Here is a 25,281-nt window from a genome sequence, read left to right on the forward strand (position 1 = left end):
CTTGTGTTATCACAAAGCTAAAAAAAAAAGAGCCTATTTTAACAATTGTATCATGTGAAGCACTTTGTGACTCTGTCTGTGAAAGGTGCTATATGAAATAAACATTATTATTATTATTATTATTATTATTATTATTAGTGCTGGCCTGTTTAGCCTGCCTTTGGTGAACAATCAGTATTTCACTGTAACATTTTCTTTTTGTAATTTTTTAATTTGGGTATATAATGGTGAGTTTACGATGAAGCTCACATTCTTTTGAATCAAAAAAGCTAGAAGCTATTTCAAAATTCAAGTACTGACAAGGTGTGGAAGACTCTTAATTAACTTTCCTCTCCATGCACCTGTCTCCATCTTTTCATTCTTGCTTGACAAAGACAAACTAACATTTACCCCTGACGTTCTGGTGACAGAAAATGTTTCTGCTTTCAGACTCGATTATAGCTGTGCTGAAACTATCTCTTTGTGGAATCATTATGTCTAGGTATGGCAAATAGCCAAACCAGAAATAAAACCTAAATTGCAAAGCACAAAGTCAATATGTTTTCACAGTAATGATAATGTGCCATAGCACTTTTTTACCTTTAAAGAAATGTGAGGTTCATGTCATAAATTCACATGAGAGCAAACAAAAACAACATATTTAGTCCATTTCTCTCCTTACCATAAACATACATAACGCAGATGCACATGATGCAGGAGATGATGACCAGAGAGAAACTAGCAGCATAGTTGTCCATCAGTAACAACCAATAGATTCCTGCCTGCACACATTAAACAGAGAATGAGTCATCACCATGAGAAAAAAACTTGCTTTCAAAGACATGATCTGCATGCGTCTGGGACTTACCTGTGTCGTTAGTGGCACTCCAAGTAAGAATCCAACTACAGCCACTGACAATGTGACAACCGTCTTGTTCCTGATGATCCAGTCCGTACCGATCTCATCGACGACGGCCGTCACCAGGGTCTCCAGCAGACAGAACTACGAAAACAGAGGCGAAGGGTTTGGGAATTTAATGAAATGAGAGATAAGATTGGACAGTTGCAAAAATGTCTTCATATATGATGAGAACAAGGGTACCAGGAGTCTTGACAGGTTATTGGAGAGCTTTTTCATGTTTTTACACACAAGGGGAATAATAACATCATTTAAAGTAGAAAGTATGAAGTCTTAAAAGAAAATGTTCCGGTTCCACATAAAATGTCCAGTAGATTTATCCTTTCTATATGAACTTTAACTAAAATGCTTTACTGCTTATTTCCTGTGAGCAGCTACATATTTATCGTCTACAGAGTAAGTTTCATCACTTTTGTAGCACAATGCCTATGTATTCCACCACATATTTTAAAGGTGCTCTAAGCGATGTCACTCGTTTTTTAGGCTACAACATTTTTTGTCACATACAGCAAACATCTCCTCACTTTCTGCTAGCTGCCTGTTCCCTGAACACACTGAAAATAAACACGCCTACAACAAACTGCGCCAACCTGCACCACGAAACATACCAAAAAGTGTTCCAGCCAATAACAGACAAGAAGGATTTGGGGGTGGGGGTTGGGGGGTTACTGCGCGAAAACACAGAAGGGAGGGGACGGGATGAGGAGGAGGGAGGGACGAGTTAGCCTCGTTTTGTTTGACAATACTTTGAACGTCAACAAGAAGTGACGTCACCCAACATCGCTTAGAGCACCTTTAAAGAGGAAAAATATGCATTAATCTATGGGTAGTTCCAGTGAGTTCACTTGGCCCATTTACAGCATCAACGTGCAGAACAACTACGGACTGAAGATAACATCTGTGCATCCTTTTTAAGATAGACATCTGTCAAGCTTTACAGTGTGACATGTAAACTGGAAATCAAGTGAATTTGACAAAGTCCCAGTTACAATCAATATAAGACACAATCTATAAATTGGGTCTACAGTCTATACTTATACACAGATGGTGAATGACACAGATGAGCATGAACACCACAAATACATACAAAAAGTAAACAATCTCGCACTCATCATCATATTTACCCCAAACATGACTCACAATATCACACAAGTAATTCACATTTTAAGTGTTGATGCATTAGTATGGTATTTTAGATTTGGATGGAAGCACCGCCTGTAGGTAGAGTACAGTTTTCCAGCCTCACCTGAGTCCCCAGTCCCAGGAGGATGAGCATGAAGAAGAAGAGCAGTGACCAGAGTGGTGAGATGGGGAGCAGAGTGAGGGCTTCTGGGTAGGCCACAAAGGCCAGGCCCGGGCCGTGGTCAGCCACCTCTGACACAGGGACGTTCAGGTTGTGTGCCATGAAGCCCAGGATGGAGAAAATGACAAAGCCGGCATACACGCTGGTCGCACAGTTGGTTACACTGATGATGATGCTGTCTCTGTATGTAGAAGAGAGAAGAAAAAACATGTTGGGGAAATAATTCAACTGCTGCAATTGCATCATTCAAAGGCTACTTCTGAGTACAGTTTCATCATTATCAAATCATTACCAAACATAAAGCAAGCTTTTTACCATCTTTAAATACTCAATTGTATGCAGGTTAAAAGAGAAACACTTCTTAATGGCAACAACAATAGTGTTTATATGTGGAATCCATAAACCATAGATCCATAGAAAAATAAGGTGAAATCTATGAACTAACGCTGTTATTGCTGAACAAAACAGCAGCAGAGAAGTGAGAAGAGAGCGCACAAACTACAGCTAGAAGAGTGTTGATGATGTCCCCAAAATGTGATCTCACAGAGACGTAGTATCACTATTGAAAGGATTTTGATAAAAACAATGTATAGACTCATACAAAAGTATTCAGTCTCAATCATCACTTATGACCCACTAGAAGTGTATGGCAGTCTCTGTATGTGCAGAGAGCCTGCCCTCTGCCTGGATTTTCTTATGTTGCTGTGTTCGGGACGTTTCTAATTGCTAAAATTTCATAAAATCGAAAGAGAAATGTACAAACGTAGAACATGGGTTTGTTAGTCCAGGAGTTTATGATTTAATTCACATTTAGATTACATTAATAGCAGAGAAAGCTCAGATTAAGTCATCTCTAACCCTTAACAGATCTGTGCTGAGCTGACTTTACTCCCTCTGAGTCAAGTTGATTTTGACTCAGATGAAGAACGCAGTAGTGTCGAAACATGAGTGTCTTTGTGCTATAAAAGGATGCAAAACAGTGCGCTCCGGTTCCTTTCTTCCCTTAAAGTTTGCTGTCCTTGATTGAGCTGCATGCTGCTGGAGGATGCGAGGAGAACACCTTTTTATCTTTACTCTCCCTGACTCAAACTTGGGCTTTGTTCAGATTCAACAAGGGAATTATGTGATCGCACAGTGCTTTGTTTTCCTCACATTTCCTGTTAAGAGTTATCACAGAGGGCCAGTCCCTTTCTCTTCACAAACTGCCAGCAAGGCCTGCTCAGTTCTACACTCTCTGCACTTCCGCATGTGCACCAATCGGTGGTGTTGCAGGAGTGCAGAGAGCGACTCCGCAGGGATGGAGCTGCAGAACACAAGCTGATTAGGCCGCCGTACAGCTGTGTGCGCAGATAGCACAACCTTAAGCTCCTGACAGAGGGACAAATTATCTTCAGCCTTTCTCCTCGCCACTCCCTCACTGTCAGCATGTGTGGACGAGCTCAGGAGAGTAAATTACATCTCTTCCTCTCCTTATCGCCTCCTCTGTCCCCTTTCCTTCAGCTTAACCTTCTCCTTGGACTCTCGCTTGCTCTCTTGGCGTTAAAGCACAGTGCAATCAGCCTCTTAACACAAGTCCAAAAAAGCATTATCTCTGTCCCTCCTCCTGTCCTACCTTATCTCACCTTTCCCCCCTTCTCTTTTTAGACCTGTAGCCTTGAAGTTGGATCCTTACTATTTTACCACCCTCCTCGTCTCACTTTCTCCATCACTCTCCAGCCCGGACTCATTACAGGAGTTGTAGTCTATATCCACGTCGTTCCACTTGGTTAACTATGGTTAACTGCTCCTCAGATCTCTGCAGGGTAATATGTCTAATCTGAGTTTTCTGTTGAACGACTAAAACAACTTTTGAACGTACACATGGTCCACTAAAACAAGTTCCTTCCCAAGACTATTTTGCAGGGGCACCGTGGCTTTGCCTGGTGCTTAGCGCTGCCCATGACGTTTGTGATTGGTTTAAAGACATGCCAATGAACCAGAGCACGTTTTTCTCCCATCCCAGAATGTTGTGTGGACTAGTCAGACCCTACTATGCAGCGCTGTGGATAAAGGTCTGGATAGGCGAGACTACAGGAGGGGTATCATACAGCCTAAACAACCTAAAGACAACTTCTCCTCTCGATGGTGGTCTCTTCCCTCTGTACTGAAGCCTTCTGTAGCATGTGGTTTACTCTCTACATTCTGTCAACTCCCCTTCCCCTCCTTCTACATCTCTCCTCTTCTCTTACGCCTCCTCATCTTCTCACTTCCTCTACCAAGTGTCTCTGATCAGTGCAAATAATAAGATGCTGGTTGAGTTGCTGAAACATTGCAGCAGCATAGCCTGATCTAAAATGAGCATGGTCATGTTCATTCAGGCAGGCACACAAGCTGTAACTGCTGCTTTAATTACAGTGCAACTGTAGAAGCCTCACATCCGTTAATGCTTTGAAAAATCCAACAGCATAACTTCAAACATGCATAGTCATCAAGCTGTCTACGTTTCTGGAAAGCCAACATGTTAAGTATACATTTTAACTTGAGAATAGCATTAGTGTGCGCACAATTTGAAGGACCTTTACCACATTAGCCACAATTAGAAAAACTGTACCAGGCTTTTTTTTCATGTCTGATGTGTTGTGTTTGTTACTTGTTGTTGTGCATTGTGCCTGCCTGAATGTTGGTCTGTATATGTTTCTTTTATGTGCTGACTGTATTAAGTGATTTAATTGTATTTTATTTTTGAGGTTGCCATTTTAAAACTGGCCAACTGGATGAAAATTAGCCTGTTGAGCTAACTCTGGCACATTTACAGTTAGTTTGCTGTTGATTAACGAGCACTGTCCCTGTCAAACAAACACATAAATGAAATAAATGCAAAATGTGTTTTTCGCTTATTGTAAGGGTTTAATCTGATCTCCTAAAGGAGTAGTTTCACATTTTCTGAAAAATACATATGCACTTTTGAGATTTCGATGTCTGTAACATATGAAGCTATAGACAGTAGCCCATTGGTTTAACTTAACCCTTTTTTCACTAGAATAAGCGCGTATATGCAGTTTTTTTAAACATGGGAAAACCTGCTAAAAATAGGCCATAGACTCATTGCATTTACCTTTTTTTCTAGTGTATCTCGTTAAGAATCACAAACACACGGGAGAAAGCAGCATGGAAGCCAGTGAAAATGTTACAGTGGTTACTTCTTTTTTTAATGTCTGCTACTTATTCTGGCTCTCTTTCAAACTCAGTGTAGACTAATTTGGAACAATGTTTGAGCGTTGTTTGCAGGGAGTTTGATGGAATTTGTGGCTGAGATGACAAAGAGTTACCGATGCGCGTCATAGCATCGCACTGGAAAAGGGCCGAAAATTAGCGTGTCCACCTGGGTGTCATGTTTCCATCACTGCCGATCAGAGCTGGAGCCGTTAAATACCTGCGACAACTGCAGAGTCATTTGTCTTGGAAATAAAGGCTGATTGTAACTTATCCCACTAAAGACAAAAGCCAGATGGGTGTGAGTGGGTTTTTGTCCGGTGGGAAAAAGGGTTCCAAATACTGGAAGCAGAGGGGAAAACAGCAAGCTTAGGTTTGTCCATAGGTATAGGAAAATTTGCCTACCAGCACTTAAAGCTCACTAATTAACATGTTACTTTTCATTTGTTTGATCTGTACAAAAACCAATGTGTAAAAATTACACACTGTGGTTTTTATGGGGGTTATGATCTGGACTATTTCTTGGTTGGGATCAGTAACTTCCTGAAGTCTCCTTTGGTTGCCTGGCAAACTCACGGTGACAACATCAAGAGTCCAGGAGCTCACTGCCCCTGGGCAAAATATAGTCCAGCACATAACCACATAAAACCACAACTTGTTGTTCTTACACTTCTTTATGTGTAGGTATTAAACAAACAAATATACCATTTTAATCAATGAGCTTTAGAGGTGCTGGTAGGCAGATTTTGTCACTTTAGGACAGAGCCAGGCTAGATCTCTTTATGCTAACCTAGGCTAACCGCATTCTGGCCACAGCTACATATTTGCTGCACAGATATGACAGTGGTATCGATCTTCTCATTTAACTCTCTGCGAGAAAGCAAATAAGCGTATCTCCCAAAAAGTTGAAATATTCCTTTAAAGCATAGCTTGTTTTTGTTAATCCATAGTTTGGAGTACCAACCTGAAACAGTTGTTGTGGAACTTGTTATAGGAAGCCATGGTAATGAGACCACCCCATGCACAGCCCAGGGAGTAGAAGATCTGTGATGCAGCATCTCCCCACACCTACAGAAACAAACCCACATACAGTCAGAAGTAGTCCAAAGTAGGACAAAAATATATTTATTTCTCCAGTTCATATTTCCATCTGCCTGTTTATGTGTTTGAGTGAATACCTTTGCATCAAGGACCTTCTGCCACTGTGGAGTCAGGTAGAACTTGATGCCGTTGATGGCTCCATCCAGGGTGATGCCACGGATAAACAGGATGGTCAAAACAAGATAGGGGAATGTGGCTGTAAAGTACACCACCTGCACACAAGCACACACAGATAATCCGATGATGTGGTGAAATCAGTTGGACGTAGTAATTTTCCTGCCAAAGCGACAAGACAGTCAAGAATGCCTGTGTGTATGAAATGTTTTTGTATGTAATGTTTTGAAAGGTTGCAATGTATTGTAAATAGACATACTGCAGATACAGTTGGAATATTATGTCTGTGTGTGTGCGTGCGTGTGTGTGTGTGTGTGGCTGACCTTTCCAGAGGATTTAACACCCTTGATGAGACAGAGAAATACGACAAACCAGGACACCGCCAGGCAGCCCAGGATAGGAAGACGGACCTCTCCAAAATTCCCAATATCATCCGAGATGTTCAACACATAGTGTCTGAAAGAGAGAGAGAGAGAGAGAGAGAGAGAGAGAGAGAGAGAGAGAGAGAGAGAGAGAGAGAGAGAGAGATATAGATAGAGATAGAGAGAGGGAGGCAAAATAAGTAGAGAATTGTATATATTATTATTATTATTATTATTTTTTGTGTGTGTGTGTTTTTTTTTTAAATATTATTGTTTCAACATACCCTTTGAGGGGCATGCACGACATGTGTTTATTATCTGTAATTATATCTTAATTATTCTGTTTACTTGTATTATTATATCAGATGTATTTACTCCTTGTTGTTGTTGTTGTTGTTGGTCTTATGCATTGGCAACACAGATGTCATGCCAATAAAGCAAATTGAAATTGAAAAATTGAGAGAGGGAGAGAGAGAGAGATACTTTTATGGGTCTTTGTTTTAGGACACTAGTTGTTTTTTCAAGAGAAATACATTTTAAAGTTTCATAGCAAAAATTGAGAAAATCTAATCAGCCTTAAAAATCAGCCAAAAAAAAAAGCTTTCTTCAGCAGACAGAAGACGCTATACTTTATGTAAGACTGTATGACGATTATTTGTCTTTGCTCAAGGTAATGCAAGTGTTCCTTACAGTCATGATTAAAGACATCCACAAGGTAATCTTCTTTGATATTACAACTATATTATTATATACTGGCTTTTTAGTGGCCCATATTGCTCCATTATATAGCAATGAATAAGTGGCATATGTAAATTCTGGAAATGGGGTCCAATATGTAACAAAAATTAGTCTCTTGATTCCCCAAACATTGTCTGCTCTGAAATCCCATTTAATGGTGTTTTTTATAAAATGAAAAGTACAATAAATGACAGTATCTCTATGAACGCAACACTAAAGATAATTATTTTACCTTCATGATCATACAACCTACACCTCTCATCTGCCCGATGAATGATTACAGTATTGTCAGAATAAACAGAGAAAGATAGATGAATGCATGCTTCAACAATGTGGCTAATTATCATAGATCTAGAGGTTTTACAGGGGTTTGATGTAATCAGGATAAGAGTTTATAACATCAGCATTTTTTAACTGTGATGATCTCAATGTTATAAATGGACTAAAACAGTTATATCAGTTAGGTCAAGCCTGCCAATGTTAAGTGAACTTATAGTCTGTGTTGTGTGCCACACACACACACACACCTGAGGAAAAGAAAAAAAAAAAACTAAATACAAGGTAATTAAAAAAGCTGAATTGTTGTGTGTCTTACTAGAGAACTGATTATTTGCTTGTGCTTGATAGTAAAGTGAAACAGCAACAGCTCACGTGTGATTTTGTGATTTTATCATCAATATAAATGGCCTTGATGAGAGCAGTGTGATGCCATTCATTTTGTCCTGACCTTAAAATGTGCTTCGTCCATCCCTTTGCTGTTTTCATTACCCAGTGCATCACATAAGGTACAAAGGTGGAAGGTATTGGTATTTGAGTGAAGACATTGTGAATAGAAATGTGCAAGCATCAATCAAATAATACTGAAAGTTGTTTTAATTAAACACTCTCCAAACCAGTATACACATTTAGATAAAAAAAATAAATAAATACAAGTCTAATGCAAATAAACTAGTCAGAGCTGTTTGTACTGAGCTGGAGATTAATGGTAAATTCAGAACAATATCAACTGCTGCTGGATTAAATTCTCTCTCTCTCTCTCTCTCTCTCTCTCTCTCTCTCCCTCCCCCCCCCCCAGACTGATCACAAAACACCCACTGATTTATATTTCACTTCACCGAACCCCTGTCATCAGCAGCTGCACCTACTGTATAGGAACATAATTAGCAGGTGCACTTGAATGCACCCTCATTGACCTTACACACATGACCTGGCACTTAACGCAGATTTGTTAAGAGCTTTGCTGTTGCACCATTAAAATAGAGCCCTTAGAGCTGTCCCACAGACTGAACAATGACAGTGTGGGATATCTCCTGCATGCCCCTTGTGTACAATAGGCCTACAAAACTAAGTCCAAAGAGTGCAAAACTTAATAAAACTAAGTGTACTGTCATATTTCCAGTATTGAAAGGTACATGCTGGTACTGGAAATATTTGTAATGCTCATACTAAAAAATCCCACACAACGGTGATTACTTGTACTCACTTTATTAATGAATTAAATATCATTGATGCACTTCAGAGACTTACTTCCAGTACTCCTCACTGGGGCTGGTCCTCTTGGTACGGTTGACTACCTCGGACGCCGCTGCTACCAGGCTTGTGGTAGCGTTAGCCAGGCTGGCGTTGAACCGGGGGCTGCTGCCAAGCACCCCGCTGCAGTCCGGTGTGTTCCACGGGTTGTTGCAGTAGGTCCATGGAAGCAAATTTGTCATGGACATGAAGAAGTAGTAGAAGGCAATGCAAATGACCACGTTGTAATAGATCCCAATGTAGGTAGACACCACCATCATGCCATAGCCCACACCTGAAGGGAGAAGAAGACAGGATGGGAGAACATTAGAACTTGAATGTGAAGCACATGACAGCTTTGTACATGATGGGTCACCAACATTGCTAATGGCTGCATCCTTAGGATAGAAGTACCAACTTACTTTCCGTTTTAAACCTAACATCTTTAATATGTTCAATAAATCTGTTATATCTATAAGTTGTAAGTTTGTCAACACACAAACATTGTGTAGTTGGGTAAATCCTCACTGTCCTGTTTCCAACACATCTACTTTGGTCATAGGTGCATCTAGGTTTAGTGCATTGAATTATTACATAACAACAACTCTTACAGCTAGGTGACGGCAAAGATTCTTACACATTTGAACTAGGGCTGGGCGGTATGGCCTAAAATATTTATCACGGTATAACTTGAAGCACAGATGGTAACATTATATATCACGGTATATTTGCTTTTCCTAAAATGTCAATATAATTGCTTCTGAAGGGGTAAAACACTGGTATGGCAACTGCATGGAATCTATTACTGTACTCTTAAATGTATGACTAGGACATATTTCACATAGTATAGAGTTGGTCTGGACCGTTTCTTGGGTAGGTATTCAGTTTTCAATTTTGATATTTTGATATTTTGTTCTCTTCTTTTCGTTAATACTGTAGAATAACAATCCTTAAAATTAATACCAAAAGACACGTGTTGCAGCGCAGCGTTTCTTTAGTGTCTTTATGCATTTCCAGCAGAGACAGTGCAGTGACGACTCATCGGCAGTCCGCTAACTTGCTCTCACTACCAAAATTAGCTGTTCTTTTTTTAACAATGTTAGACTGAAAAAAATGTGCATGCAGGCTGAAATTCACTGTGCTGTTCTGTCAGATGATGAGCAGATCTGCTAGCTGCTAGGCTAATTTATACAGTATAAACATTGAAACAATGCAGCGCTATAACTTTCTCTACTTTTTTTTTTAATCTCTTTACCTCTACAAAGTCGATGGTTATTTGTTTCTCTGTCGGCACAAGAGGACACCGCAGGCTCTATTTTTCTGAACCCAGCAGCACGGCCAAAGTCAATGTCGACCTGCCAAGTGCGTTGGGAGCGTGCCATACACACTTTTTAGTAATTTAGTGGTCAGGCTTCCTTGGGGCACCTGTGGCGCACTTGAGCATGAAAAAACTGTCCTGAGGGAGTTATACACGGAGCCACACGTTTTAAGTCTTTTGCATTGTTTTCATGGATCTGTGTGAACTGTTTTCAATGTGTCAGTCTCCAACACGCCTGTTGATGTGCAGAAGAATTATGTTATTCTACATAATGATTTAAAAGGGCAAATGGTTTGATGCGCTCATAAGCACAGTACTGATTTATCATTGACCATGATTTGTCTATAAATGCTTTAAAATTGAGAATTTTGCTGCTGAACTTTTTAAACAATATTCCTGGGGGTTGAGGAGTGATGACACTAACCCCTGCAGTGATAGTGGTGGGTAATGTCACAGTAGGCCTACTCATAAAATACACAGACTTCATCCATACTAATCTCCTCACTACAAACTAAATTGAAAAGTTGGCAGCCCTGCCGCATCTTACACAAATACAAAAATACACACACACACACACACACACACTTAAATAAAAGGAGATTTTCTAGCAAAATAATTATTTTGTCCCCAAAAATGTATGTTTGTATGGGATTTATGCAAGCACACAAACACCTTGACACTAACCTTTGAACATAGGGCTGATCTTCCATACTCCCAGACACCCCTGGCTGGCGAACTGACCGAAAGACAGCTCGAGGAAGAAGAGAGGAATGCCGCAGAACACCAGCATGATGAAGTATGGTAACATGAAGGCACCTGGAGGACAGAGGCAATATGACAGGTACTTGGTCACTGTATGGTCTATGTTAGGAGGACTGGAAGTTGCATATGAACAGCGTGAAGACATACAGTGAGCCATAGAGTCCAATTTGTGTAAGTTTAATGCTTTATTACTGTTGATGTGTGGACGCTTTTGTGTTTGTCCAGACAAAAGCATAGAAGCCTAGCAGACAAATACAACGTCAGTTACCTTAGATGAGAATGATAATGTTGTGGAATGTGGAGGGAGCTAGTCCACAGGCATAAATAAAAACAGACATATTATCTAACATGTAGTGGCTGACTTAACTCTCTGGGAATTATGAAATACTATGTACAGATATTATGTGTAGCTCCAAGATACATGGGTGAAATCCCATGTAGGCCGGATGAATACAACACATTATCATCAAAAACATTGGTGCAATTACAAACGCTAAAATGTATATATATAGTAATGAGGTATAATCATAGACTGTAAAAAGAATGGACGGAGCTTCCAGGTCTGAAAAGTGAAGCCAATGCGGAAGTGTCTTAAATATGCATTTTATCTAATTTCCAGCAGGGGCAACTCCACAGGTCGCAAAAATAAGTTTTTTATCAAAGTCTATGAGAAAATGACCCTACTTCTCTCTTGATTTATTACCTCAGTAAACATTTTCATAATGAGTTTATGGTCTCAATCTGTAGTTTCAAGTCTTCTTCAATACAGCACGATGCTCATTTTGTAAATTATGGTCCCATTTATTTTAGAATTGACAATAAAGCAGGGGATGCTTTAGGGCGTGGCTACAAGCCAAACTGTCAATTATGATAGAGGCTTAGCAATGCGTATCCATGGCACTGTGTACATTTGTTTTTGGGTTTTGTCCCTGTTTTCATCCTAAACTTTGACCCTCTCACTGTGCGTTTTCACTTCATCAAAGTTAATTGGAACATTTTGTTCGCCTAACACTGTCTTGTTCAGCGTTCTGCCAACCCTGCTAGCTACTGCTTGTGCTGATGGTAACTTATGGGAACGTTTGCCGATTTTCCGTGTACTACCGTGCATATAGTCTGGATCAACAAAAGTACATTTCAAGGAAAAGGCCTGACATTCAGTACCCGCAGTTCCTCGTTTACCCGCCGGTAAATCTGTTGGATGACTGGCTTCATAAAAGGTTGAAAATCGACAACTCTCCCCCTTTAGTATTTAGCTTAGCGCAGCGCCATTGCAACACAATCTTCACATACGGTTTCAAAAAACCTAGAAGGCGACGCCGGTATCGCCAAACTCAAGGCTTTAAAACGGCAGTCCACAAACCAATGGGTGACGTCACTGCTGCGACGTCCACTATTTTTACAGTCTATGGGTATAATACAGAATTGAATGATAGGCTATATATTATACGGTTTATACATATCACATACACATAAAGAAAAGAACAAAAGAAAAGAAAACATAAACCTCATCTGTCATAAACATCCTCCCCTGAGTGAGCAGAGAGGATGCTGCATGTGCAGCTGAGTCTGTTCAATGCATGGTGCAGCAACTCTCTGGTGGTTCAGACTGGACCAGAAACCAGACAGTCATCTATAGGGAATGTCTGTGTGTGTGTGTGTGTGTGTGTGTGTGTGTGTGTGCTTTCGTATGAGTGTCCGTATGCGAATTTGGTCGCACCAAAACCTTATTGTGAGCTCCTGGTAAAGCTCAGCTCTCCTGTCCTCTGTGCACTATTTGTAGCTGTGTGTGAGCTAATGTATGACCTACGTGTACAGAGTCCTTGTACAGGAATGCAGTTCTTCAATAAGCATATACATCCAAATATTTGCAGCGCAAACATATGAACTGGAGTGTTGGATAGATGCCAAGAAAAGGGCTGAGTCACTGAGTTATGGGACGTTGGCCAAACTCACCACCTTTTACCATCTTTTGGTACATTTTCTAGTGCTATTTAGAACATATTTTAGTCTATTTAATCCAGAGTTTTTAGGATGCATTTAACTGGAGGGCAGAAAGACTTCATGGGCTTGATGTAATTTGTTCTCATCATATTCTTACGTGCCGAAAGCACGTCAGTGGAAGCAGCAAGAAGCAGCTGGATCCATTCTGTGCACTCAGACACATTATGACAGCATTCACACCCCAACAAACAATAATGTAGTTACGCACAACTACAATTGCTTTGAATTAAAGTTCATTGAAGTACATTGAGTTCATTGAGTGTGAGCCGTAACGCAACTGGTGAAGACACCACATCCTGCATTGATTTAAATACTGTAGAAGGTACAATCAGACAGATGTGAGATGATCAACTGTGATAGTAAAAGAGGTGTTCTAATATGGAATATTGTTGATACATCTGACCTGTTTAATGATGTAAACTGTGATGTAAAAAATATTGTATTTCCCAAAAAAAAAAAACATACACCTCAAATAACAAATTATGGGGGTGGCAGCAGTAAAAAATTTCATTTCCCCTTGCGAGATTAATAAAAATCTCTCTTAATCTTAAACCAATAACATCACACTTAATGACCAAATAAAGTCAGTTAGGTTTCATAATCACATTTCATCTCATTCTACACTCATGAATATAACTAACACTGAAACAGTCATTTATTTTGTGTGCATGTATGAAAAAAACAAAGTCATACCTACATTTACAAAACATTGACAATGAAGTTTTAATGTATTGTTTCCCCCTAAAACTTTTACATTTGGAAGTTACGTTACAGCTGCTAATGCTACTGTGACTTCCAGTTTACATAGTAGATGATTGCTTTTCACAGGGCCACAGATGTTTCCTAGATACCGTTTTACAAGTCTTTACTTACAGAGACATTCCTTAAAGCTTTAGTGCGTGAGGTTTTGATATTAATGAATGTCTGTTACATTCAAGCCATTGCCAAATGAGTTACTACAAAGCTAATTAAGACTATCTCTACACAACTCTCTCTGTATTTGTCAGTATGGCTATGTTCAGAAGATTGTGTCATCCAGTGAAAAACTCTAGTGAAGATAATTATCTCTTCTGAAGTAGCCATCATGTTTTTTTAATTCTCCGTGTCCTCCTTGGCTACTAGCAACTGCGTGGAGGAGGGGTGGGGGAGTGTGTGCGATCACGGAAGGCTTGTATCATGTGGACGCGCCGACAGTTTTGTTGTCGCAACTTAGAATTCCTCATGGGGGCGACAGAAACTACGCACTATAGCTTTAAGTATTAATGGAATAACCTGATTAAATAAATCACTCATTTGAAATCAGCTAGTAGCTGTAAAGAATCTAGCATATTTCACACAAACTTAGCAATGGATTTACACAATCATGCTTCATGGAGCTTTAAATTCCTTACTTACAGATTCCTCTGGATTCATCTGCATCATCACCTTGGAGAACTTCTTGTTCAAGGCAAGTGTGTATATACAGTAAATAATTATGTATGTATAATGTACTGTATGTTTAAATGGACTTAAATTGTACTTGACTCCATTTATGTGGTATGTCATTGGCCAACAGAAATAAGCTAGGCTCTACATCATAATGCATACCTCCTCCATTTCTGTAGCAGAGGTAGGGAAACCTCCAGACATTGCCCAGGCCCACAGCATAGCCCACGCTGGTTAGGACAAACTCTATCTGGTTGCCCCAGTTCCCTCTCCGGGAGTTTTCATCCTTCTTCACTGGCTCGCCTGGAACTGCTCCGTTCTACAACAAAGACAGGGAGATAGACAGAGGTGACTTCAGGTGGCAGGAAAGTGAATGTGTTTCTGAGATAGTGCTGCTGTGTCAGGTCAAACGACAGCACTCGAAGGATTAAAACACACCTCTCTTACAGACATAAATCAGAAGTGAATGCTGTGGCAGTGTGGAGCATCCTGGAAGGCCTTGTTTTCCCTATTCGGCCAAATTGGTGAATTTAAAGTATTACTTTCATTAGTATCATGCAGTGTTGTAGTATTCAAGATTGGTCTTGGTCTTGGTCTTAAGACCGGTCTCAAGAACACTTTTTGAAGGTCTTGGTCTCGGATAAACAGGACTCTGGATTTTATTTCAAGACCGGTCAAGACCACAACTGCAGGGATATCATTAAATTGCCTCTGCATTGTCAAATTTTGTGTTAACATCATTACTGGGAGCGGATGTAAAACGTCCTCCTTCAAATGCAACCAATAACTTGACTCATTTCTAATTTGAAATTTGTAACTGTTAACCCCCTCTCCAAGCCCCCTTAACATGCACTCCCAAGAAAGTGAATGCGGAAGACAGGAGAAGCTCTGGCAGTCTGGAAATGGTCCGGTCTTGACTTGGTCTCGGTTTAGGTGGTCTTGACTAAAACACTGGTATCATGCAACAATGGTAAATATTAACATCTTTGGGAGTTCAATTATTCATGTGCTTAAAGTTATTGAATAGTTCCTGTAACATACTATCTCCTCAAAGTCTGGCAGAAGGTGGGCGCGCTGGAGCAGACAGGATGTAAAGTGAAATCAGCGCCTTAAGAACAGCCGATAAGCATTTGGTCTTGTCGTCCTGATTTCGAGCTTCTCCTCTCCTCTCCTCCCTCCCTCCATCACTCCATCTGCTGGCATCATATGGTCCCTCTCTCCTGACCTCCTTCTTAACCTCAGCTGTGTCTGTCTGTCTGTCTGTGTTTTGTGGGCACACATGGACACTCATGCTCTAAATACTGCTAATTTTGAAACACTCTTTTGGTAAAAGGTACATGTGCAGATGAGTAAAGGTCATTGACTTAACAGATTAGTCATTAACATTCTGAAATTATGTAATGATCTTAGTAACTTTACATATTTGCTTCCATTCTGTGCGAAATTGTGTAAACTGTGTCATCAATTCATCAAGTCATCAAGTAAGAATGTGAAGTAAACCAGTCTTCAATGGGCAACAGGAGAGTGAGTCCCATTTTCTTTTGTACTCTACAAACTATGATGATTTAAGTTTTTTTTTTCTTCCATGAAAGAGTTCAACAAAACCCTTAAACATTCTGGAGTACATATGATTGAAATACTGAAATGGTTGTTGTAGTTTTAGGTCTTTAAATTTGAAAGCTTTGCATCAAAAGCCTGAAAAAGAAGGCAACATGGCCTATTTAACTGGTACTTGCACTGATTTTTCCAGTATTATACAATACATGTTTTTTACATTTCATGTTCGAAAATGTAGACAGGGCACTCTGGCCACTCTGACTCTCACGGTTCTGACTTAGAGTTCAGGCACAATTGTACGCATGGCACAATAAGAAAAACTTCATTCACTCATTCATGCTGCTCGTGTTATCTGTGTATAGCAGAGCCTTATTTTCAGAGGCTCAATGAATGAACAGCCTGACAAAAATGTAAATACTGGTCATAAAAACAACTTTCTTATTTGCTGCAAAAGGTTCATAACCCTGTCGTTAGGCAATACACTAAATGCGATGCCATACTTTGTCAGCTATGCTAAATAAATATATATACACTGCACATTAATTAATGAATAAGTATTACCGTACAACTGTCCTTAATGGGGTTAGTTAACAGCTTTGTTTGTGAACAAGATGTGGCAGTAAAGTTTATATAAAAGCAATAAAGTGACATGTATGTTTGGTTCTAATTCTATAAAATGGCTGCAGGACACTGGAGATCCTGGAGATAGCATGTTGCTTAGACACAAGCACACACACTTCTCCCAGATAAACACACTGCCTCTGACACAGAGCAAGATCTTGTTCATCAGCAAAAAAAGTCAACAGAAACAACCACAACAACCTCCACATTTTGCCCCCATGGTGCTGTACTTCACCTTTGAGGCAGCGGCAAGTGGGACTGATGAAAGAGAGAGAGAAAAAAAAATAACGGACAGCAAAACAGCAACAACCACATAAAAACAAAAAGCCGCCATATTTTCCCCAAAGCTCTGTTTTTTGTCTTTCAGTCTTGCTGTGCTTGCATGTCAGGAGGGCAAAACAAAGAGCATTTTCTCCAGCATCCTTGACCTTTCTTTGTGCAGGAGTGGAGGCTGCAGGTGGGACAGACAGGAAGATCAGCAAACACAAGTGTTGTTGGCGAGGAGATGCTCAGAGTGAAGCCACGGTCACAGCAGTGTGCGAGTAGAAACCCACAGCAGTGAGCCCCGCCGTCACAGCGGGTCACACATTACGAAGTCTCCGTCTGGAGTTGACTTTGGAAGGAAAAGGAGCGTCAAAAACACAGTGTGCAGCTGTGTGTGTTCTCTGTGCACCCGGCACTCGTGCATAAGCACAGAGGTTGACAGCTTGGCTGAGGTCTACTGCCCGAACAAACAGAAAGGAGAGAAACACTGGGAATAGCAATGACCCATTCATCTTTGGTGTACACTCTCTAAAACTCAACCTGACATATTCCAGACAGGCACTGGCACACAGTGTCAACCTAGTTTAAATTCAATGGCAAAGTGAGTGAGTACAGAAGAAGTACAGGACATGTGCAGTGGATTTTCTTTTACCATGAAAACAGGCACTGTGTTGTTGCAGTGTACCCAATTTAGTTGCTATATTTAAACATTATAAAGTAGGGTTGCCCCGACTGACCGAATGCCTGATCGGGAGATCGGCATCGTGCCTTTTTAGTTGCTGATTTAGCATTTTTTATTTTATATGTAGATTGATGCACATAATGTGGAACCACATTTCACAAGCAAGAGTTCCACCCGGACACTTATATTAGCTGTACGCCCTCAGCAACACGCACTGAGGTTAGCACAACAAGCAGATTGCTGTGCTAGTCAGTCACACTAAGGCAAACGTAAATGAAACAGAGCAGCAGGAATACAGAAGGCAAACTAAGTATCCAAATCGGTATTGAGAGAAGAAGCCGGGTCATTCCTATTTTCCACCATTAAATATGGAACCAAATGCATTTCTAAAGAAACACACCAAATGACTTGGATTTTACTGCACAAGTAGCAGTGTGTAGGATTTAGGGGGATGTATTGGCATAAATGGATTAGAAAATTAATGAATATGTTTTCATTAGTGTATAATCACCTGAAACTAAGAAGCGTTGTGTTTTCATCACCTTGGAATGAGTTCTTCATATCTACATAGTCCTCTTCCACAGATGTCGCACCGCCATGTTTCTACAGTGGCCCAGACTAGACAAACCAAACAGTGCTTCTAGAGAGGGCCTTTTGCATTTTACCATTACTTGAAGGCCACCATAGGTTCTACTACACGCTTGGAAAGGGAGGGGTGAGCGGAGGGGTATTTAGTTGGTTGTAATCTGCAACCTCACCGCTAGATGCCACTGAATCCTACACACTGCTCCTTTAAGTGGCAAATCTAAAAATCTAAAACCAAAACACCTTTAAAAAACAAAGCTGCACAAACATAACTAGTTTTCCACAATGGCCCTAAGTGGAACAGAGAGAAAGCAGCACAGCTATCTTGCATCATGAAAAGCTGTTGTGTTATTACTAGGGCTGTCAAACGATTACATTTTCTTAAATCGCGATTAATCGTTGAATTTCTATAGTTAATAGCGATTAATCACATGATTAAAATTCTATTATTTTGCATTTCAGAACTGTTTTTAAGTACATATTAACAAAGCATGGAAAGCAATTATTACCAGTGTATCTTGATTGGGAATCAAATGAATGCAAAGAAAATGACTTTATGAACTTGATTTTAAGATTTGTATTTGTTTATTATATATTTAATCTAGTCACACATTTGAATCTAGAGTCAATATTAGGGTTTGGTATTGTTTGGTTTGGATACCGGTGCTAGAGCAGTACTTTTAAAACGGTACCGGTGCCTTAACGGTGCCTGAACCGATACTTTTTAAGAAAGTTAAAAAAAGAATGGTACTAAACAGTTGGCGACAGAATGGCTTGTTTATTGCTAAGGCCATATCGTCAAAATGAAATGTTTAATAATAATGTAATCACTATAACAATAACTTATTTCACTAGTAAATAGCTGTTGAATGACAAAAACAACCACTAGATGGGAAAAGGGCATTTAACAACAACTTTGAATGTACCACGAGGTTGTAAATTACCAGTTTCATTGAACGCACGTCTGAGTTTTTCCGACAACGGCAGCTGCAGATTGTTACATCCCGGTGTCGGAATCCTCTACAGTGCAATACAGACAAACTTTACACCGTTTAGCGTTAGCTGTCAGCATTGTAACTGTGTTTAATCCAGCTACTAGCTAGCGGTAGGCTGCTGTCGAGTATAGTGTTAACTAGCGTCACGTGCAGCGATGTTTCTGTTGCCTGCAACGTCTGTTTCAGAGCATCAGAGAGAAGCGCAGACATATCAGTGGCACCAGAATGAGGCACCGAAATCCGCGTTGCTATTCCTGCAGCAGCAGGATGTGTTACGAGGAAGTATGGCAAAATAGTAGCCTGTTAGGCACGACACAAAGCCGAGTGAAGTGAAAATAAATTAATAAATGGTGGCATGCGATTAATACAATTAAAAAAAATTAACGCATTATGCTCTGCCCTTAATCGCTTTGCGATTAACGCGTTAATGCTGACAGCCCTAGTTATTACTGATGACCCATCCAGGTAATTACTGATGACCCATCCAGCTACAGGTAGAGTATGACCCACCAGTTCACACAATCTCTGTAGGTTGTAGACTGGTTTTATGGGAAAATTATTTTAGTCACAGATGGAAGATATTTAAAAAGGTGCATGAGAGGATTTAGGGTTTGATCTTGAATCCACTGAAGATCAAGACGATCCAGTAAAAATCAGAGCGGCATCAAACACCATATAATGGCTGAATTCTCTGGACGAGAGATAAATGTGAAATGATATGTTTTTCATGAAATCCCTATCTCCCTTCATTGACTCCGATGTCTTCGCCCAGGTGTCAAAGCCTGCGGTGTTGGCTCTCAGGAGCCCCCTGGCCAATCAGTCAGTCAGACAGACAGACAGACACTGACCTCTACATATCCCTCCATTTCTATGTCACATGCTTCTCTGGGACCATCTGGACTTTATGTAAGACCATAAATGCACCCACCCCCGTCTCTCCTTCGATTTAATTTGCAACGTTTTTTTCTCTTTCCAGGGTCTCTTTCGAGTTACAGCGTTGCCTTTGCTGTTGTTGCATCATGACAATGATGAAAGGAACAAAAGAAGCAGCCTATTACACATATTTAGAGCAACACATTGATTTTGGTGACAGATTTGTGTGTTAAGAGAACTTAGTGATCTGGGACAATGTTTCACAGCGGTCTATGAGTGTACTGCTTACATTCAGATCTTAAATGGTGTAAAGTCATGTTTCATAGATAATTGTTGCTCACAAGTTCAACAGGGTTCTTACATGTTCATGCACGGTTTGCAAACATGTCAAGGTGAGGAAATGACCTCATGTTGTAAATTTCTGCACTTGGAAAAACCACCCCAGCCAATCAAAGCTTTGAGGTTGAGTTAATAAATGGGGACACCATGCTATAGCCAGAATAATGGTGACAGAAAAAGTGTCAGGTAATTACAACAAACATGAGATAGATGAAGTTAAGTTGTTGCAAGATGAGTTACAGAGACAGCAACTCCTGCGTTGGCATATTTCTTAGACCAACATAAAAGTTATCTGCTCCTTGCAACTGTGTCCCTGTCGACTGAAAATTACAATAATGGGACTGATATGTTAGTCCCATCAAGGAAAACTAGGCTCTGAAATATACATAAAGTAGCTAACATGAAAACAATGTCAGACTAATGTCACAATAACAAAGTGAAACCAAATGACAATTCAGTCTGATTATCAGGCCCTTTGGGGTTTCAGTCAAAGTCTTTTGTGTGACAGTCGAGCATAGACGTAGTGATTATGCAAATGCTGATTATGCAAATATTCTCCTACACAGTATTATATTTGTATGTTAACAAGACATTGTAGTTCCACAGTGCCACCGTGTGGTCTATTCTGCTTTTATAGGAGTGTGTATTATTATCAGAAGGGATTTTGTTTAAGGAAAAGAGAACGTCATTACTTCATTTGTTTATGGGTTAATTGCACATGTCCTCAAGATAAAAGCAATATGTTCTTTCTATGAACAATTATAATATATTGTATTTCATTTAAAAGAAGCATGTGATATTTTATTTGTCATAATAGCTTAAAAACATTTCATTTCATATTGGTTATTAGTTAAAATGATTGTATTGGGTGTAAACATGATTAATATGTGAACATGATTTATGTGCGAATTATTTGTGAAAAATACATAGAAGCATTTTGTATTTCTTCTGTTTTATTCTATAGTTTTCACGGTGTTCATGGTGCTTATGGTGCATGGTGCTGGTTGAGAGGAAGAAATAAACCGACACCCGTTTGAAACTCTCTGCGTTTTGATCAATAAATCCAAGGGGCCGCTACAGCCTGTCAGTCACTGATTCTGTTTGCATTGTTCCTCCTTGAAATATTTCAAACTGCAGAATATGTCAATTACAGAGTGTGGTCTAGACTTGCTCTATATGAAAAGTTTCCTAAGATCACTTATGTTGTGATTTGACACTATGAATAAAATTTGAATTGAATTGAATGTCCGTATTCAAATGATTAGACATGTTTTATTGAAGAATAGCACTGCTAATAAAGCTCCGCTAAAGCATATTGCATTTCCTATCAGTTCTTCTTAAAGTGCCCATATTATGAAAAAATCACTTTTTCTGGGATTTGGGGTGTTATGTTGTGTCTCTGGTGCTTCCACACTCATACAAACTTTGAAAAAAATCCATCCATGCTGTTTAGAGTGAGATACAGTTTCTGAATGTGTCCTGCCTTCAGTCTCTGGGTGAGCTGTTCAAAATCGGCACGGCTTGTGACGTCACAAGCCGAAACGAGCAGCCTAACCGCAACCATTAGCTCGTAGTGTTAGCATGCTAACGCTATGGCTAACGCTAGCATGCTAACGCTAGCATGCTACCTCGTTCTCAATAGCAAAGCACTGCTACAACACACACAAGTTCACCATAATCTACAAAAGAACTACTTACATGTGCGCCCTCATTTTGAAGTCTCCCAGCTAATCCTGCCTTGTAACTGACAAAAGTTGTAGAAACAGCCTTTCTTTTACCGTCTATGGAGCTAGCTAGCTGACATGATCTACATCTGAGCTACTGGGCATGTGGAGTGCAATCAAAGATAGTACAGAAGAAGAAGAAGAAAAGAGGTCTCACTCTGTAGCTAAAACAGAGACCAGCTGAAAAGAGGAGCTGCAGCAGTGAGAGAGAGCACTGCAGTACAACACAAATATGGTGTTTTTTGAAAATTAAACCATGTAAACCTATTCTGGTACAACCTTAAAATACAATTATGAACCTGAAAATGAGCATAATATGGCTGCTTTAATAAAAACATCCAGATGGTTCGCTAATTGAAAGCTTTTAATGTGAAGCAGCAATAGCAGGAAAGGTTCAGTTTGCATTTTTAGCAACTTAACACTTTAAAAACTTCATCAACATAACAGCGTTCACTGAACAGTAAGGTAAGGCTGATATCTGAAAGTACAAACAGGAATACAGGAGTGAAAGTAAACTCCAAATTGCTTTGAGATTCAGGTAGAAGCCACAAACGTTCTGAGAGCTGAATACAGAGACACTTTAAAAACTGGTGAAAAACTCAGGTGTCCAGCAAAGAAAGACATGAGGTTCCAAAGACACAGCTTTTTCTCATTAGAACTTGGTGCTATTGTGTATTTACTGTAGCACAAACTATCCTTGCAATGAGCAGAACAAGTGATTCACTATTCTGTAATCATAATCTCACAGGTTTGAGACCAACAATGTGTCAAACAGCTGTAGACAAAATACAAAGTCCCTAACTCATCTCTCTGCTAAGCTGACCTGGTAGAGACTGCCAGCTCAGTGCCTGGAATGTGAATGCACCGAGAAACGCTGATCTGTGTTGGGCAGGCTCAGACTGAGAGTGACATAAAGTGGGATCAATGTGATTCACCCAAAATCATGTCATTCTACAAAGGTCTGCAGGTGTAATATGAAGGGAATAAATGCTACAGTTGAGTTTCCCCAAAGAGAGCACTTCAGCTTCGCAGACAGACAAGGTAGAGCTTGCACTTACACACGCCAATGGTAAACAAACACACGTTTGACTAAAATTTCACACGTGCATTTACACACATGCATAGGACCAATATGACAGACGCCAGCACTAACCCTTCAAACCGACTTCTTTTGACAACTGCAGACATGTCTGTAAAAGACATTGTCCACTGGAGTGTAGCAAGAATTACAAACTTACTTTCAGCTTATGGCAACACACACACACACACACACACACACACACACACACTTTACGTTACTTTCCCCTTCCTTTCCTCTCCTTTAATGATGATCTTTGAACTATAGTTACAAAATACAAATGTGGTTTGGACAGTATAAAAACAATGGGAGTAGACATTTGAAGGCTGAAAGTACGACGAGTTTATTATTAGCACTCTTATTTTGCAAATTCACTGAATTATTTGCATGTCTCCTCATCTTCTGAGCTTTTAAAAAGGTGCGTTACAGCTCTTCATACAGTTGCGACAGAAGGCACACAGTAGAGTGCATCCCGCCTACAAAATATGATTTGTTAACATCATACAATTGCTGACTGTGTGTGTCATTTCCTGTCTGAAAGAATTCTATTTAGTGACACCTCCAATAGAGAGATGGCATTTTACTGACAGCTCACTGCTCTCTCCCCCTCTCAGGGGAGCTGTCTCTCTGTGCGCATATACAAATCTCCCTCAATGTAGGTTTGAGTTGCTTTTTTTAAGCAAAAAAATAAAGATCATTACGCATGCATTTTTGGGAAGATACCTAATTGTCATGTAAAATGTGTCTAAAAGAGTAAAGGTTAAGAGAATAGTAGTCTCGCATCGCCAGACCTTCCTCCACAGCGCTGCGGAGGAGGGTCTGGTGAGTCCACACAGCATTCCGGGATTGGAGAAAAACATGCTCTGGTTTATTGGCATGTCTTTAAACCAATCACAATCGTCTTGGGTGGCGCTAATCGCCGCATGGAGCAACGGCACAAAATAGCCTCTGGAAGGAACTTGTTTTGGTGCAACACAAAGAAAACCCAAGGTAACGGATAACTGGCCTGAATGAGTGAAATCCGGCGAAATTTCCGTCGGCAATGGAGCAATCCCGGAAGTGGAACGTCGTGGATATAGATGAGAATAGAGGTTTTGTTTTAGCAAGAAAAAAAAGGATCTTATACAGTCTACAGGAGTGTGATAAATATATACCATAGGCATTTCCACATATGTACCCCCACAGCTGATTTCCACAGTATATGCATGTCTATGACCTCTCACACTTCCTCTCTGGAAATACTTCTGAACGCACAACACACACACACACACACACACACACACACACACACACAGAGGTCTCTACACTTGCACATGTATATTTATGTACAAACACACATTAAAAAGCAATGTTTTGTACTTTACTGCAACTTCTAGCAAAGCTCATCAGTGTTTGAGCAAGGATTGTCTAGGAGGGGGTCAAAGGGGTTCAGTAGTACTTTTGTACTTTTGTCACTGCTCCATCCATAAACAATATTGTGAAAACTGTATACCCTGAGAATAGAAATGGAAAAATAACACAATGACATGAGAACTGATATTAGACATATATCAGAAATGTAATTACTTTTGTTGTTAATTACAGACCAATTTAATGTAGTTCAAATGTTACTGTGATAGGCTTTTCATTATTCTAATCATCACATTTAAAAGTGGACCCTGATGATAAGTCCCTTCTGACAATGACAGCTAAAGAAATCAGACATCTTCTAAATTGATCCTGATTACAGCGCTGAGCTAATGTTCACTAACGTTATAACTGCATAGAATGACAGGACAAGCTGCCGCTTAGCTCGGCATATCTGGAGATCCTGATTAAGGTGATGAAAATGTGATGAACT

General features: G+C 40.0%; 1 protein-coding gene across 3 annotated transcripts in view; it reads right to left on the reverse strand.

Annotated features, from left to right (window-relative positions):
* The window catches only part of slc6a9 (solute carrier family 6 member 9), an 81,488-nt gene that overhangs the window by 12,482 nt on the left and 43,725 nt on the right, over positions 1 to 25,281 (reverse strand). For all 3 annotated transcript variants that reach the window (XM_031311173.2, XM_036004844.1, XM_031311172.2), the window contains 9 exons: positions 14,886 to 15,042; positions 11,220 to 11,351; positions 9,236 to 9,512; positions 6,932 to 7,064; positions 6,572 to 6,706; positions 6,358 to 6,461; positions 2,145 to 2,382; positions 848 to 982; positions 662 to 761 (listed from right to left, as the gene is read on the reverse strand). In XM_031311173.2, coding sequence (XP_031167033.1) covers positions 662 to 761; positions 848 to 982; positions 2,145 to 2,382; positions 6,358 to 6,461; positions 6,572 to 6,706; positions 6,932 to 7,064; positions 9,236 to 9,512; positions 11,220 to 11,351; positions 14,886 to 15,042 — 1,411 coding nt within the window. The remainder of the gene's footprint in view (positions 1 to 661; positions 762 to 847; positions 983 to 2,144; positions 2,383 to 6,357; positions 6,462 to 6,571; positions 6,707 to 6,931; positions 7,065 to 9,235; positions 9,513 to 11,219; positions 11,352 to 14,885; positions 15,043 to 25,281) is intronic.

The sequence above is a fragment of the Sander lucioperca genome, chromosome 9 (genome assembly GCF_008315115.2).
Source record: "Sander lucioperca isolate FBNREF2018 chromosome 9, SLUC_FBN_1.2, whole genome shotgun sequence".
In the NCBI taxonomy this organism is placed as follows: Eukaryota; Metazoa; Chordata; class Actinopteri; order Perciformes; family Percidae; genus Sander; species Sander lucioperca.